This window comes from Perna viridis, chromosome 11 (assembly GCF_037379345.1).
Source record: "Perna viridis isolate PV_CMFRI_1.1 ecotype Kerala chromosome 11, ASM3737934v1, whole genome shotgun sequence".
Lineage (NCBI taxonomy): Eukaryota > Metazoa > Mollusca > Bivalvia > Mytilida > Mytilidae > Perna > Perna viridis.
In genome coordinates, this window is record NC_142455.1 from 25595759 (window position 1) to 25612487 (window position 16729).

The window sequence follows — 16729 nt, forward strand, 5'->3', positions numbered from 1 at the left end:
GCGAAAAAAAACATCTCTGTAACTTACATTACACCTGACCTTGAAAGAGGCAATGGCAGACAACTCTACATTTATTAACGAGTAAAGGGGATAATTTAAGTCATGGAAGAAATGGAATACCACATAAATCTGAGTGCATTTATAGTAAATCCAATTGTTCTTTTAACCGAAAAAAAAAATTGATAGAGTCTAAATGGTAAAAATGAGTTTACTGCCACATTAGTTTGATGCCTATTTAAAGAAGGTTCTTGTGAAAGTACTATTGTTCGTATTATACCAATTTTCGTGGCTTTCCTGGGTGAGCTAGATGACGAAATTTGGTTCCCAATGAAAAGGAAATTCTCATTGATGTGTTTACTGAAACCCTCAGAACCATGAATTCAAGAATCCACAAACTTGTGTATCTTCCCTAATCCAGGAAAATTGGTATCCACGAATTAAAGTACTTTTGCAGTAACAGTCATTATTTTTTTGTAGGTTTATGTACAATTTGCCTTAATGTGGCATATGAAAATTTAAGACAGGAGAAATCAGATACAGATTTTCAAAGCATGAATTAATCAATTAATAACCAAATTACATTCATTCTAAAAAAAACATTGACATAAACAAACAGGATAACTTACTATTATACATCATACAGTTCTACAACTTTGTGTACTTCTAAACAATAATGAGCAAGTTTAATAACTATATACGTATCAAACATTTTATAAAAGCCCTATAAAAAGTGATGCACCAACATATAAATAAGCTAAAAGTAGGCAAAATTTCAAGTTTTTTCTTCATTTTTTGAACAAACAATTGTATTCTTCACATACTAATCCAAGTGGTCTCTTTTGATCGTCAATATTTTTAGTAAATAGTAGTTATTTTGTTTTAAAAACCAGATAATGTCCTAAGTATTGCCTATTTTTAGCTCATAATAAAATCTCATAAGAAAAAGTTAAATGGGTTTCAAGTATAGGCTCAACAATTCATAACTAAAAATATTCTTATTCATCATGTAAAAGAAAAACAAAAAAATAAAATTGGTTTTGTGTTTTGTAAAATACAACCTTTAACACATTCACTGGTTTATCAAAGTACTGTGAAACAAAATAGCCATCTTTGGCCAAAGCGTAACTGTGAATCAGACTCCTAACATAATACTAATTTATCTTTTATTACATGGATGCCATACCTGTTAACCTTGAAATTTCATGTGGGAGATTCTCTCCCAATTGAGCATGGGAGATTTTTTTGTAAATGCAATTTTTTTGTATAAAAAAATAATTGAGTTTTTTTTTCACAGAAATATAGTAATTTTATTCAGTAATTTTATCCTAAAATCAGAAATCTTACCTTTCTAATTTTTTCCTTGATTTTGTTGGAGTCTCACCCTAATATGGGAGGGTTAACTGGTATGGATGATACAAACTTTTTGTGATAAAAAAAGAGTTAACACATCTTTCTTAGTCTGCTTCAGAAACAGAAGCATAATATTCACATGACAATTACCTTTCAGTACAAAAAAAAACAATACTGCATGGAGGGAAATTTTTGTAGTATTTTGATTTTGGCAACTTTTTGAGAGAAAAAAATCCAAATAAAATGTTCTACGATTTGTGGCATGATATGAACAGTTTGGTCAAGAATGGCACTACATTCAAACATGCCAGAATGCTGTCTTTGCTTTCCAGAAGTTATTAAAATACCATAGTCAACAGGCATAAAATGGAAACCAAGGGAACAGAAACTTGATTCGATTATTGCCAGGAATTTTTAAATGATACATATGTTATATACACAATTCATGTATTTTCAAGTTTGGACATATTTCCAATAACTATTACTATTCTTATAACATTTAAATCTGATATCTTTTATTTGCTTAGTATGAACTGTAAACCAGCTTCCACCAGATTCGATGTTAATGGCATTGGTGAAAGTCGTAATTAGTGATATATGTGACGGCATAGATTTCTGACAAAGAATGAAACAAAAATTTCCAAGTGGAAAACTACATGGTTCAATATACAAAATTTAACTACATTGTTAGTTTCAGCACATCAAAGAACTTCAGAGATTTTTCATTCCCATGAATTCAAACAAAGGTTAATTTTGGATCATTAATACTTAAAAGGATACCAAAATCAAAAATCTAAATACAGTTTAGATTTCCCATATTGAAAAACCAGAAGATTTATTTTTTTTATGAAATCAACGAATGTATTAACTATAACATTTTTTTGACAGTTGTATAAAATTAGAAAATAAAACATGTTGAAAAACAAGGATAGTTATAGAAAATTCATATAGATAATAAAAACCGCCATTGAAGCACAATTTCATAGAAATTTTAATCCACTAAAATAACCATCCGTTCACTTATAACAGATATGATAAAAAAAACTTTTTTTTCAGTCAATGCTACAAATCTGAAAAATGTGCAAATACAAACAAATACAAAATCAGTAAATGGTTTCCAAGGTAACACAATACATTTACAGTAAACAAAGTTGAATGATATCTCATCAATGAATTGAAAAAAAAAATTAATGCAAAAAAAGTCATATAAATATATACCAAATATTACATGGATATCATACCTTGTTAACAATAATGAAATAAGGTAAACAACAAACCCATTTTGGACATGCTAAAGCTTACTGTAAAAGTACTATTGATGGGGTACCAATTTTCGTGGTAAGGTCAAACCGTGAATTTACGTTACCAACGAAAAGGACATTTCCTTTGATGTGTTTACTGAAAACCTCAAAACCACAAATTCAAGAATCCGTAACTTGTGTTTTTCCGTTATCCACAAGTAAAAGTACTTTCACAGTGTTGAATTTTGAAGTTAACACTATCAAAATTATTTTCTGAGGAGGTACAATGCCTAACTAGAAAAATATTATTACGATCTTTTAGAAGGAGTTATATCCCTTGAATTAGTTATTAAATTTCCTTCAATATTTCTTACATCAACAAAATAAATGCACATAGAATTTAACAGTAACCTACTTAACATTACCAGTAACATTTGCAACTTGGAAATATAACAATAACATAAGAATTAACCTAATCACTTGGTAGCGCCTGAATGTTTGACATGACGGAACACAATAACAACAAAAGGAGATACGATAACAATGATAATTTTAACACAACAAAGAAGATCACAGAATTGTACATTTCCTTTTTTTCTTCCCAAGTCTTCGTCTTTCTTTCTTAAATTCTGGAGGCTGTTGTCTATGAAAAGAACAGAAACACCTTTTATCATAAAGCCTAAAAATATCTAAGTTTGTAAAGCAGGAAGAGGACATTAGGAATCATAGATTTATCTGGGATATTGCCATCCCATTCATATTTGTAGAGAATCGTGAAAGCTAGATATAACATAGTCGAAAACAACCTTTACTTATTGGAAGCATTGAGTTGTATAGAATCAATTGAGTGGTTCTCCATTTGTTGAAAATTGGACCTATTAAACGGACATGAGGTAACTATATACCAACCATCCTAGTGGAACAGAGGTGGTTTTTACAAGGGAGACAACCAACAATTCTATTTAAACTCTTGAGCATTTAATTTAAATCTGCCAGACACCTCTTAGAAGCTCGAGCAAAGTGGAAAATATGGCATTAATTTGGAAAAGGTTGTCAATTATTCAAAGCATTTAACTTTACAAAAATTTTAAACAGTTAGGGGTTTCAATTATATTCTAATGAAGATGAATACAGTGAATCCTGCCTAAAGCAAACCTCATTAATACTGTAGAATTTGTTTGGACAGGTGTTCACTTTCCCCAGGTTAAAATTACCTTAAAACTGTTCGGTTTATAATAACAGTTTATATACAGGATAAGTTTTAACAGGTGTCATTGTAATTATTATGCTAAAGCAAAGATTTATCACACTATCACACATTGATAATAGTAGTCAGTATATATCTCCATTTTACCTTATATCTCAAACTTTAATAGTAGACAGTAAATACTTCCATCTTACCTTATAACTCTAACTAGCTCTTGGAAAGCTAAATCCACATTGATATTATCTTTAGCACTAGTTTCAAGGTAGGGAATCTACAGAAAATACAACAATGAATAATAAATAAATGCTGTATCAAATTACATGATGTAAACATTTTTATGAACACTTTTTATTAGCAGTCAGTGATCTTATTGGATCTTGTTTCAGTACTAAACCATTCCCCGTACAGCAAGTAAAAAATTTAACTTTGGGTGATTGAGTAGGTCTTTTCTTGATAAAATAACCATCACCTAATAAAATGTCTTAATTTGTTAAATGGAAAATTAACACAACAATTTCAATTGAACATATAATTATTCCATAGGTATTTAAAATTACATCTGATAGAAAGTTTAACTATCCTCATCAGTCGTCTAGTCCTACCAACCATGTTTTTTTTTCATCCAATGTAACCTTAAACATGCATTTATTTTTTTTCTTGACTTTACCAATAAAGTAATGGTAATCATGGCAATTTACCAAAAAAACAGAGACTCTATTTCCTTAAGTTAACTATTTTATTCACTGTAATTAAGTTATCTCTGTGTAGTTTCAATTTGTAGTACACAACTTATGGTTATATAATTATGCAGAATTCTATTTTGAAGTGTAATGTCAGTTTCATTTAAGAACCATTCTGTGTATGAAATTGACGATGGGTGGCAGTGAATTTTTTTAATTTTGAAGAATTTCCCTTCAGCAGTTTGTTATTAACAGATATAAGTTTGAGTTACCTCCCTTCCTACCTAAGAAAAATAATGGATTCCATGTTCAAATTTTGAAGTTTGGATCAATACATTTTATCTAGAGCTGACTAAAATATCATTATAAAAATCCAGGTTAATGACTTATAAGTTCCTTTAGAATTGAGCTCTGACCCTTTCACAATGTGTTTTCTGACTTTCAAAAACTTAAATTAACATTTAATGACAAAGCTTAATTCTAAAATTCAGAGGTTTATTCTAAACTAATGTAGATTTCTCAAGTTAGGAATAACTAAATAAGGTTGTTTTCTCATATTCCTGACTACCCTTTTGAGTCTTGGATGGGTTGAAGTTAGGAATGTAATGTGATATTTATATATATTATCTTAAAAGCATTTCACCCAACATATTGTATTATTAACCCACCCTTAGATGTGATGCCATGTCTCGGCCTGCATCCTCTGACACTTTTCTCAGACTGACTAAGTCAACTTTGTTGGCACATAGAATCATAGGGTAATCATCCCTAAAATAACAAAACAATACTATATAGTTAGCACATGTTTAGAAATGTAGAAATTCACCAGTGTAAGTTGTGGAAAGATACAGCCAACTTAAACATGCAACTCGTAGCCATATGTCCCCTGCCACCGCAAAATAGCTCAAGTGTCAAAAATTTGTAGAATCAAAATTGTGGCAAAATATGATAACTACAAATGGTGACTAACATTCTTACAAAATATGAACAAAATTTGTTCAGCAGTTTCCATGGAGACGCGTCCACAAGTGTGGACACCGATATTTCTATGTCCCCTTCCTTGTAACGACCAGAGACAAAAATGTGTATACTGTTGATGTCACACTAAATCATCATCAGAACATGGACTTTAATTAATATTATGTGGTTGAGGTGAAGCGAGTGGAGTTTTCTTCTTTTCTCTACATACAAAGAGAAGTTTGATGATTCTGACAGTCTATAAACATTTCAGATAAATACAGAAAAATTAGTTGTAAGGAAATGAAGTGAAGCAAACTCAGTTTTAAGAAGACATGTTGGATTCACAGTGGAGAAAAATATTGACTTTAAGGTGCAGAAAAATTAAAATTAAAATTGAAGTTGATTAGTAGCGAAGTTGAAGGAAGTATAGGATTTATTATATTAACACATCTTCGCAAAAATCTACACATGTGAAATTTACATAAACATATTATACATATTAACAGACACTTGACCTCTTTACCCTCCAAAAACCTTGATTGCAGGGTATATTTTTTAATGGTTTTGATAACAGTTCTTTTTCTGCATACAACATCACACAAGTTTACAGCAACTTTTAGATTAAAAAATAAGTTTTATCAATTTTAGCCAAATCATTAAAGACTTAACTACAAAAAAAAACTAATTTTTTTCAAAGACTGATAGAACACATTTAGAATTTAAATGAAAATACTTCTTTATTCTTAATAGATAAAAGAGTGAAAGCAATAAACTTGCTAACAAGGTATTGGTAGGTAACTAGACCTATTCATCCTGAATTACAACAGGTCATCACACCTGAAATTACTTACTGAAAATAATCGGTTATAAAAACATTATGAGAAAATGATTGAGTTAATAGATAAAACCAATTACTTGTACCATGAGAAAGAGGATGTCTATTTGCCAAGACTATTTATAGAAGACTATTCCTCAGAGAAGTTTTCAAAACTTTTGATTAGATGTAAACCTTGATTGACTTCCTAAATACAATGTAAACATTCTTGGCAACATTTTGGAGAATAACAACATATAGTCATACTTCTCATAGAGTACAAAATATAGGTTTTTGAAACATTTGGAAAGCAAACAGCTTAATTCAGCTTTTGTACAGCTGATGACAGGTTTTCCACTCAAATATGAAGCTTCTCAATATCAAACCCAAGGGAAGTTATTATTTTGGTTTTTTTTCTTTCACTCCAGACAAATCTGGTTCTTTGCTGCATTTTGACAGACAATATTTATGGATTTCTACAAGCCTGCAAGTTACAACCAAAGAAAATAGGAATTGAGAAGTCTCCCTTACTTTCTAAGAAAAAAAAAAACAAAAGAAAATACATGTACCAGTATTTACATTTGTATAACCAAACATCTTTCACATCTTATGTCATCAATTTGAAACATCATGTAATGGGCCATACAGATGATATGTACATGTATGTACTGAAAACAAGTGCCTCCATGTTTGGCCAAATGAGTGCTTTCAGTTTTTTTAAACTTAACAAATGTAGATTACTGGCAGCATACCTTAACAGCTTGATCAAAACATTAAGAGTGCCTATTTTAAAAACACCTAACATGATCCTGAAAAGAAAGTATATTATTGTACCAATACATGTACCAACCTGTCTTTAACTCTAAGGATCTGTGTATGGAAATTAGGAACATTCTCGTAACTCTGTCGGTCAATCACAGAGTAGACTAACAGAAAACCATCTCCTTTCCTCATATACTGTTCTCTCATGGCACTGAATTCTTCTTGACCAGCTGTGTCCAATACTGTAAGAATCATACAATCTTTTTAGTACTATTACTTATAAAATAATGTGTCCATTAACATTAAAATGATATCATGTATTAAGGAGAAAGCCTTAGGGTAAGGGACATAACTCTTGAAATCGGTGATATGTTCGTATCATATTCAATTTCACCAAAACCTATCAAGCTTTCATTTGAAACAGAATGAAATCAGTCCAAGTTACTTCTATGCTTACACAAGTTTGATGTGAAATGCTGAATACAAACGTTCCAATGATTTGTAAGAGTTGTGTCCCTTACACTAGGTCTACCTCCTTGAGTTTGGTGTGCTAAAAGTCAATGTTGAGATAGGTTGTTATATAAACCAACCAAAGGATTATGTTATTGTTGTAATATGTTACATGTATGTACAGAAAATGAATACCATTTTATACATGTTATAATGATTTGTCCAGTCTATAGGCAGTTTAAATTAAAATATCTACCTAAAACAAGCTATTATTTGAATTTCGAATTATTTTGGATTGAAGAAAATAAGTGAAACAATTATTTATAAAACTTACCCCAACAAACGGGGTTAGTTATGTTGTCATGACTATGGTGGGTCTGGTAAGTTTTCCTTGACTCCAGCTAATCTTACCCCTTAGCATGCTGGCAAGTAAGCATTAGTTTTACAAATCATTTTTTTTTTTATTATTTTCTAAATTCCAAAATAATTCAAAATTCAAATAATACCTTGTTCTAAGCACAATAGTTCATGGCCAAATGTGAAAAAATTATTGTAAAAATGTAAAAAGAAATCAGTAATTTTAATATGGTTTGTTTTTGAGACATTTGCCATGATTTGGAAACTTAAAAACTCTATACTTCAAAATTGTGACCTGCCCACCTGTCTTATCTACATTTGTATCTATTGTCAGAAAATATCAAATTTATTACTACATGTACTAGCTTAAGAAACAGTCAGAATGCCTAGGTTGAAGTCCTGAGTATTTCGGACTTAATAGTTTCACAGAAAGTACAGTTGTACAAATGAATTTTATATTTTCTGAAAATGTTCACATACAGTGTATTGTTTTTATCCTGAAACTGTATTTCATAGTAAAAACCTCTGAAATATATACAGGGGAAAAAATGATCAATCATTTTATGCCATGGATGGATGTACCCTCAATACTGGTTACCTGTTTTCTGCTTTAGGTGTTGCTCAAAATGAAAAAAAAAGTAAACAGGAGAAGATATTTTATGCTACACTACAAATACAGCTAAATTTATTAGGCATCCTGTATTTGCTAATTAGAATGACTAGTAGCAGAATAAAAAGGGATGATTTAGGTCATTATTGAACAGTGCACGCAGTATTGATACAAGTAAATGCAACAATTAAGGTGATGGCTTTTGTCAATGCTATATATAAAACTACAGATATTTGGGTTCAATCTCCCCTGCTACTGTATAAGAAGTTCATTGCAATTTCTAGAAAAAGGTCATTTCTTTTATGTAAAAAGTCCAATATGATGTCTTTGTTCTTTGCCCTTGCAATGCGAGATAAACTGAGTACGCCCTAATACATGTACATGTATCTATATTTGAATATAATTCTTGTCCTACATGTCCTAGTTGAACACCCTTTTGTTTTTACGTGAACTTCTAAGTACTGAGATCAAAATAGAACCTTTTCATTTGAACAGGTACATGTAGTATCATATAATGATACTCAGCATGTAATCAATAAATGGTATTATTTAGATCTAAACACTGATATAAATGTATATTTACTTTACTTGTAAGTTGTAAATTATTTACATGACATCTTAAATATTTTTTTCATATACTGCCTGCAGGCTAAAGAGTGATAAAAGCATAAGAAAGGTGATATAGCTTAATACTTTCTAACACCTTGTATACAAATAACTTTCATGTCAAAAATGCTTGGTTATTTAACAAAAGATGTTTAAATGCATCATGTTACATCACTTTGTCACAAAAACATGACAATAATGATGAAATAACACCAATTAAGTAATTTAAGTAATGAGCAAGAAAAAGAGATTTCTGTTTAGAGTGAAACAATACTTTTAAGTCTGATTCATTAGTTTAATTGATTGAGATCAGTTGTATGATTAATAAATCTTATCATTCCTAAAGGCTTTCTACCTGTATAGATGCAAAACAGATTTAAAATTCTTTTTGGTCTAAATCTGTACACTATATTGTCCCCAACACTGGTTTGTGCCCTGAGGGGTAAAGGTTTAAATACATTAGGAAAAAAAAATAATATAATTAGATTGGAATAACTGACCTTCTTAAAATAAAATAAGCTTTACTTACAGCATAAAACTCTTCTCATTGAAAAGAACATATGGCACAAATCATATTTGGTCTTAATTTTTTTTGGTTTATTTTCATAACATTTTGGACATGCTTTATTTATTTATTTTTTTCCATTGTTTAACTCTAAGACAGATACATTTTGATCACAGAATTAAATGTATATGTATACCAGTATTCATCTTAAGTAGAATACACAATAACCTACTAAGTATCAAAACCAACGTGAATCTTATACCACAAAGACTACGTTTTTCATCAAATGTTTGTCTTTGAAGTTCTGTGTGACCACAAACCAAATTCATTTTTAGTTTTTTTTCTTTTATCCAATAACTAAATGTAGAAATATTTTCTTTAAGATACCCTTTTAGTACCATATAATGAATATTAATGTTTTCTACATAAGGAAATGGATGTCAATGGATCATTGAATATGACACCGATCCTACATTCAACATTCACTTCCCTTCCTTAATAAACCGTAACAATGTCTTTTTGTCAACGTTAGCTAAGAATGTCATGCTAGACAATGACAACTTTTTACATGACCCAGTTAACTGGAATACTTACATCTTAGAAGCACTTACATCACATGAAAAGGTTTAATTAAGACAAAGAAAAAAGTTTCAAGGTTTTTTTTTAAGGAGGTAGACCTAGGGTAAGGGACACAACTCTTAAAAATCATTGGAACTTTTGTATTCAGCATTTTACAATAATCTTATGTAAGCGCCTAATTCATTTTATTCTGCTTCAAACAAAAGCATGAGAGGCTTTGGTGAAAAGGAATATAATACAAACATATTACCAATCTCATGAGTTATGTCCCTTACCCTAGGTCTACCTCCTTAAATAAAAAATATACAATATAAATCTCTTATCATTTGATAATCTAAGAGAAACATACCTTAATCAGTTCTAAGTTGATGTAAGAAACTGTTTAAAATACATGTACATGTATAAAAATATGAAAATGGTTTTCTCTTAGAGAGTTGTTTTTAATTCTTAACAAAGTTATGTAATATACATGTAACAATTATAAAAATAGGGACAGTTAACACTTCATGAACCACAAATCCTAACTAGAATCCCCAAATACATTTATACATGCTATAGTATTAGCTTTTTAATGTACATATATGTCATAACTATTAACAAAGCAATAATTAGGCTGTGTGTTCTTGGACCTTTCATCACTTATTTTGGAACTTTAGTCAGGATGTACATTTTAACTCATCTCAGACCTTCTTCCATAGCCCACTCACAAAAATATAGGTAAACTTGATATATATACTGTCATCATTATAAAGGATATGGTAATCTTAGAATAACACAGCAACATGAATTCACAATAGTATTTAACTACCTGTACATTGTCCAAATAAAATATTTAAGATGTATTTTTCAGATTATGATTTTCTAAAATAGATCAACATTCAAAAGACTAACATTCATCTACCTAACCCATTATATTTACCGGTAGGCCTTTTATATATATATATATATTTGTTTTCTATTTCCTTTTCTACTCATAAAAAAGGCACCTTTTCAAAAATATTCACTGGCTAACTAAAACACATTTTCCCTTAGCTTTAAATCTCTAGCAGTCATAAATATAGTGTAAGAATATTTGTTTGCTCAAACAAATGCAAAGGGGCAAAACCAAGTAATACTAAGTATGTTTAAGAAATTATAGAAGGTCCATAAAATTGTTTTTATCTTCAGAGATCTAAGTACTATATGGGTACATATAACAAACATAGAATTATGTTTGGCCTCAATTCTATACAAATTCAGTGTCACTCCCTTCCAATTCATTATACTCAGATTATAATGTGTTCATACAGCAACAAGATATTAATATTCTTTTTCACTTTGAATAGAATTACTTTTTTTGACAAGTTTATCATTTTTCTTCCTAACAGGAAATGGAAAATTAAATCTATTCGAAGTTAAATTTTAAATACCCTTATGAAATGTCATACTGAGATATCTAAGCTTTGGTATTGAATAGCACTGAAGTCAATGTAAAACCTTGTACAAATATTGGGTCATATTAGTTTTGATATTCAAGTACATGAGCTTCCTTTTTAACTGTAAACAGTAGTGATCATATGTCTTCAGAATTTACACTATGCATTTCCTTTCTTAGTAATTCTTAATTTTGATCTTAGATGAAAAAATTCAATTACTCAAAAATTACATGCATAATTTCTATCTGTTTATTATATTTTTATTTACAAAAGAAAGAATACCTGTAGATGGGAGTTGAGTAGGAGTGTGTCAAAAGAAGACCCAGGCAGTGGGTGGTACATTGTACATGCCAAATTTTGTTTCTCATGAATATAAATTACTGGTAATATTTGTTTGTAATTTATTGAAATGAAGAACAACAACAACAAAAAAACACAGAAAGCACTAAAGGGAAATAACTCTTTGTTCAGTTCTTAATTTAGTTGAGTTGTTAGGAAACTTTGAACATATATTCTGAATCATCCATTTTTGCAACAGAAAAATCTTTGTTCTCTAGAACATCATAAGGAGTTAAACATTACATTTAATAATTAAAAAAAAATAGTGGACAAAATGCCACTGTGTAATACATGTAAGATCAGTTTGGTTTCTACAAGGACAGTCTTTTAAAACACATGTACAGTACATTTGTACAGTGTATTATGAAGAGTTTGTTCTTTTCTTTTGGAAAGTTACTTCCATTTCACATAAGTCATAAGGAAAAAAAATACTGAAAACAGGTACAACAACATAATGAAAATTTTTTGTATTGTTAGAATAATTTGGCATACACATGATACACATAAATATGACACATGTCAAATTAACTCACTTAATTTTAAAGTACAAGTTCAAGTATTGAAACAACATTTTTGATCATGCTTAAAAAATAATTATCAAATGTACATTCAAGATTTTCATTTACAATAGCATTTTTATAATTTGATTATTTTACACAAATTTATGATCATGACCACTTAATGACCAGACCTACATGATAGAAATGATAGAATGACAAAATAACATGGAGATTTAAATGATAGTTTAAGTCCACAGGCAAGTTTACATGACGCGTCAAATTACATGGGTGGTTAATTACTTAAATCATGTCCAATTCTGTGAATAACAGCTTTCCGAATGTGTAATACATGATTATCATTGATATTTTTCAACTCAAAGGTGTTTTACACATGTACATGGAATTTTTACCTCCTGAGGTGAATTTAATTTTTTTTTCAATCCTGCTATTTCATGTCAGGAGATGACTTCATTTATGTACATTATACAAGTTTACTAAATTAAAAAATTACATACATGTACATCATGCATGTAAATGAATTTATATAACCCACCTTCTCCTTCGAATAATGTAAAAGGAGTGAACTTGTGGCAAAATATTTTCATTTTTCTTTGCATTTACATGTACATGTAAGCCTAACACCAAAATTTTAGTACAGTGTCAATTTTCAAATCATTTTGAAGTTATTGCATGCATTGATTTTGAATCCATCACTATACTACATGTATTGAAACAATTCTGAATAAATTAATGTACATGTACATGTTAATGAAAAATAAGTCAGTTAACATTATATGAACATTGCATGCCCTTTTTCTTTAAATCTAAAAAAAAACACTCAATGTGAATACCCAATTTACACTTAACTAAATTCCTTCTCATACACAACTTCAGACTCAGTTTCATATAAAAATACTAAATACATGTAAATGTAGTATTCCAGAATCCTATTTTTTAAATTTACAAAGAGAAGTTTTTCAACAATCATCTACTGTTTTCTTACTTCAAGTACATGGACATTTACATCATTATCTCCAACATGGGGTCAAGGTTTAAAAGTTCTGATAAATATAAATGTACTGTATAGTACATTGTACATTAATGTTGGGTCCACAGCAGTGTATTACTGTACATGTACATTCAAATTATAATTGTAGTAATTGTATTTCTGCCCTTATGGTCTCTCATTTATCAGATACAATGTAAATGTATATCATAATACAATTTGACAATCCTTTCAATAAAGTTTTAGCAGTTTCTATATAATTGGACTTCATCCATTAGAACCCCCACAAATTTGTGGTTTATGGCATTCTGATGTATGTACAGCTCCGTTTAAAAAGTATGTACATAGAAATTCACGATTGACCAACATTAAGCTGTACTTATATTTAAAACCACATTTTTCATTAAATCATTAATGACTAGTAAGTACAAGTACAAAATGTACATGTAAAATGTACCATGAACAAGTGTACATCAATTTAATCAAAAACTGAATGGACCACATTTTATTTTCTTGAAAACTTTTGAAGCCAACACTGACACTTAAGAATTACACAAATACACAAACATGTATTTCATGGTGCAGTGAAGAAGGAAAACCAAGCAATGTAGGTAATAACCATTTATATTTTGACCAACACCAGACCATTACAAAGAATTGTATTTAAATACATTTGTACAAAAATGTATATACAAGTGAAGATTTATAACCAGAACCCAGGTGACACCTTTATTGTCCAATTATAGCCAAACAGTTTGATATCATTATTTACAAAGACTAGTCAATGTACACAAAAGGTTTTAATGTCCAAAGGATAGCTTTAAATATCTCTATCATAGGCCTGTATGTCACTGATATTCTATCTGTTACTGTCAATTTCTTTTTTCAAAAGACTGGGTTTAAATAAGGCTCTACCTGGTACTAAATGTGCATTTAATCTTACATGTACATTGTACCATATACACATGCAAGAAGTATAAAGGAAATGATTTGGGGTTAAAAAAATTAAATTCAATAAAATTTCTTTATGCATTTAAGTTCAATAAATATGGCCCCGATTTCACCACAGACAAACCTGTGTATCTAAATATTTTTTAAGACACAGCATTCCCTAGTTAAGAAAACATTACATTAAGTTTATGTAAAATTATATAAAAAACTAGCCAGATTTTTACAGGGTTACTTTTTCAATTCTGCAGTTTGCAAAAATAAGCTAACATCTGAGATTTGTGGTGAAATTGGGGTCATACACACATATTTGTCGAAAAGTAAAAGTAATGATGATCCTTAAGAAACGCATTCAATGCAAAAACTATTGAATTATCATATTGGTTCAATCACCCACTACTGATATGAAATAAAACAGTAAAAGTGTATATTGGGCAGATCTTGTGATTGAAGATAACTTTTAAAACTGTAAAGTATACAATGTACCTGCTTAGTTTAAAGGAAAATACTTGCGTAATGCATGTATAATGAGCATAACAACATAGTGAGTTAAACGTTTTAAGGGTGTTTATCTTCCTGATAATAAAAGTAGTAAAATTATGTAATTTTGCAAGGCATCAGTTAAAAGGTGTGTCACACTTTCAAACTGTTCATATAGCAGGGTTTGGTTAGCATTGTACAGGTGCATGTACATTTTGTTAGATACAATATGTTGTACAATAACCTCAGTAGTAAGACAAGTTTGCCTCTTGTTACAGTGTAATTTCTGTCAGAGAGTATTAATAAAACTTGGTATATAATTAACTCTGAACAGGGTAGACTGCATGTAGCAACTTGGAAAATAATAAAAAAAAAAAAAAAAAAAAGGAAATAATTTCTTTTTTTCACTTGAAGTAACTGTACGTACATGTAGTTGTACAGTAATGAAAAAGACTATATTATAGTAATCCCTGCACATAGGATATTCATCCTCATCATACTGCATTGCATGCCTATCAGTATCACCAATCCTTCCACTGCAGGTCTTTGAAAAAAATCATTCAAAGCTAACACTGAAGTAGGGCATTAACATGATGTACATGTACAGTCTGTACAGCATACACCGTAATTTTGGGTTATACTTATAGGGAAAAATGATATAACGACTGAGTACTAGTCAACTAATCAATGCTCCTCCATAATGAGTCTCCATATCTTACCATCAAGGATACACATTTTCCCGTCTATCTCAGAGTGTTGAATATAGGAATCTTCGATGGTAGGGTCGTAATCCTCTACAAACATTTTCTGGAAAAACTGGATTGTGAGAGCAGATTTTCCAACACCTCCATCCCCAACCACAACAATTTTGTACGACATAAGCTCGTGTTTCGACATAGTTACTTAGAAAAATTACAAATACAATTAAATCACATTTCCTGAGTAATGAAAAATCCAACTATTTTGTTCCAACGGAAAAAAATCAGCTGCTGATGCTGGAATGCGTCGTTGGTAACGATACCAAAATCGGCACCCTAAAACCACTTTTCCAATCCGACACCGGAAATTTCACACTTGTTCACATGAATCTGTAAGATATAATGGTTGTTATCTAATCTTCCATCAACAGTTTGTTGACACGCGTCCCTGCGTTGCCAAATTTTAACGCACTTTACCCTGCGCTTGGCTTAACATGTGATTTATGGAAGGAAAATGGCCGCAGAAGTTGAACTGATTATATTTATCTCAATGCTGATTGGTTAGTTATTTAAAGAACGCGTACTTTCCCATTTTTGATTGGCAGTTATTTAGGGAATTTTAAATTACCCCCACCACGTTTGTTTGTTTACTTTTATTTTTCATGCAAGATGTGTACTCATGTGAAATTTTTACATTATTGCTGATCGCAGAGGACATAGTGTGCACCTCCAAGATACTTGGATTATAACACAATAACATTATATTGTAGAAAAAATGTTATTCCATAATATTAAACCCCGTTCCAAATAAGTTTAAAAGAAAAGACAATTCAAATTTATTCCTTGGTTCTCCGACAAGAGAGAGGCAATTCCTGTAACCTTTTAATTGGGCCCTTTTAACATTGTTTATCAACAGAGAAAAACTATGAGGTATTCATTTACAGATATGGCAATGACAATGGGTAATCTACAAAAGAGAGGAGGGGTTGTCTGAGAACAAAAGAAATAAGTTCTTAGATCATTAAAAACAAATACAATTCTGAAATAAAATCAAGTGTATATTAAATTGCAGAATTGAATGACACATATGTGTTTACTTCAGGCAGTGGCTATTTGCCGGACCCCGTTAAAATATTGATTAATGACGATATGCTGATACTATATTGTATATTTTAAAATTGTATAGACAAGCTTCTTGCTGACTCTATATAGGAGAGTTCTT

The 16729-nt window shown here is 30.2% G+C and overlaps 1 protein-coding gene across 1 annotated transcript; it reads right to left on the bottom strand.

Annotated features, from left to right (window-relative positions):
• Positions 1–2317: 2317 nt before the first annotated feature.
• Positions 2318–16029, bottom strand: LOC148603508 (ras-related protein M-Ras-like). The gene is made up of 5 exons (XM_088553913.1): positions 15529–16029; positions 7103–7256; positions 5147–5246; positions 3993–4069; positions 2318–3234 (listed from the first exon to the last, which is right to left on the bottom strand). The coding sequence occupies exons 1-5, from the start codon at positions 15704–15706 to the stop codon at positions 3162–3164; spliced, it is 582 nt and encodes a 193-aa protein (XP_088410039.1). The 5' UTR covers positions 15707–16029; the 3' UTR covers positions 2318–3161.
• Between the last annotated feature and the right edge of the window lie 700 nt (positions 16030–16729).

What these genes read in the sequence shown, in the direction of transcription:
- LOC148603508 (XM_088553913.1), bottom strand. Translation starts at nt 15,706, where the DNA reads ATGTCGAAACACGAGCTTATGTCGTACAAAATTGTTGTGGTTGGGGAT. An exon ending in GAAAATGTGTATCCTTGATG is followed by an intron (nt 7,257 to 15,528) that starts GTAAGATATGGA and finishes TGATTCTTACAG; the next exon opens with TATTGGACACAGCTGGTCAA. An exon ending in ACATGGCATCACATCTAAGG is followed by an intron (nt 4,070 to 5,146) that starts GTGGGTTAATAA and finishes TATTTTCTGTAG; the next exon opens with ATTCCCTACCTTGAAACTAG.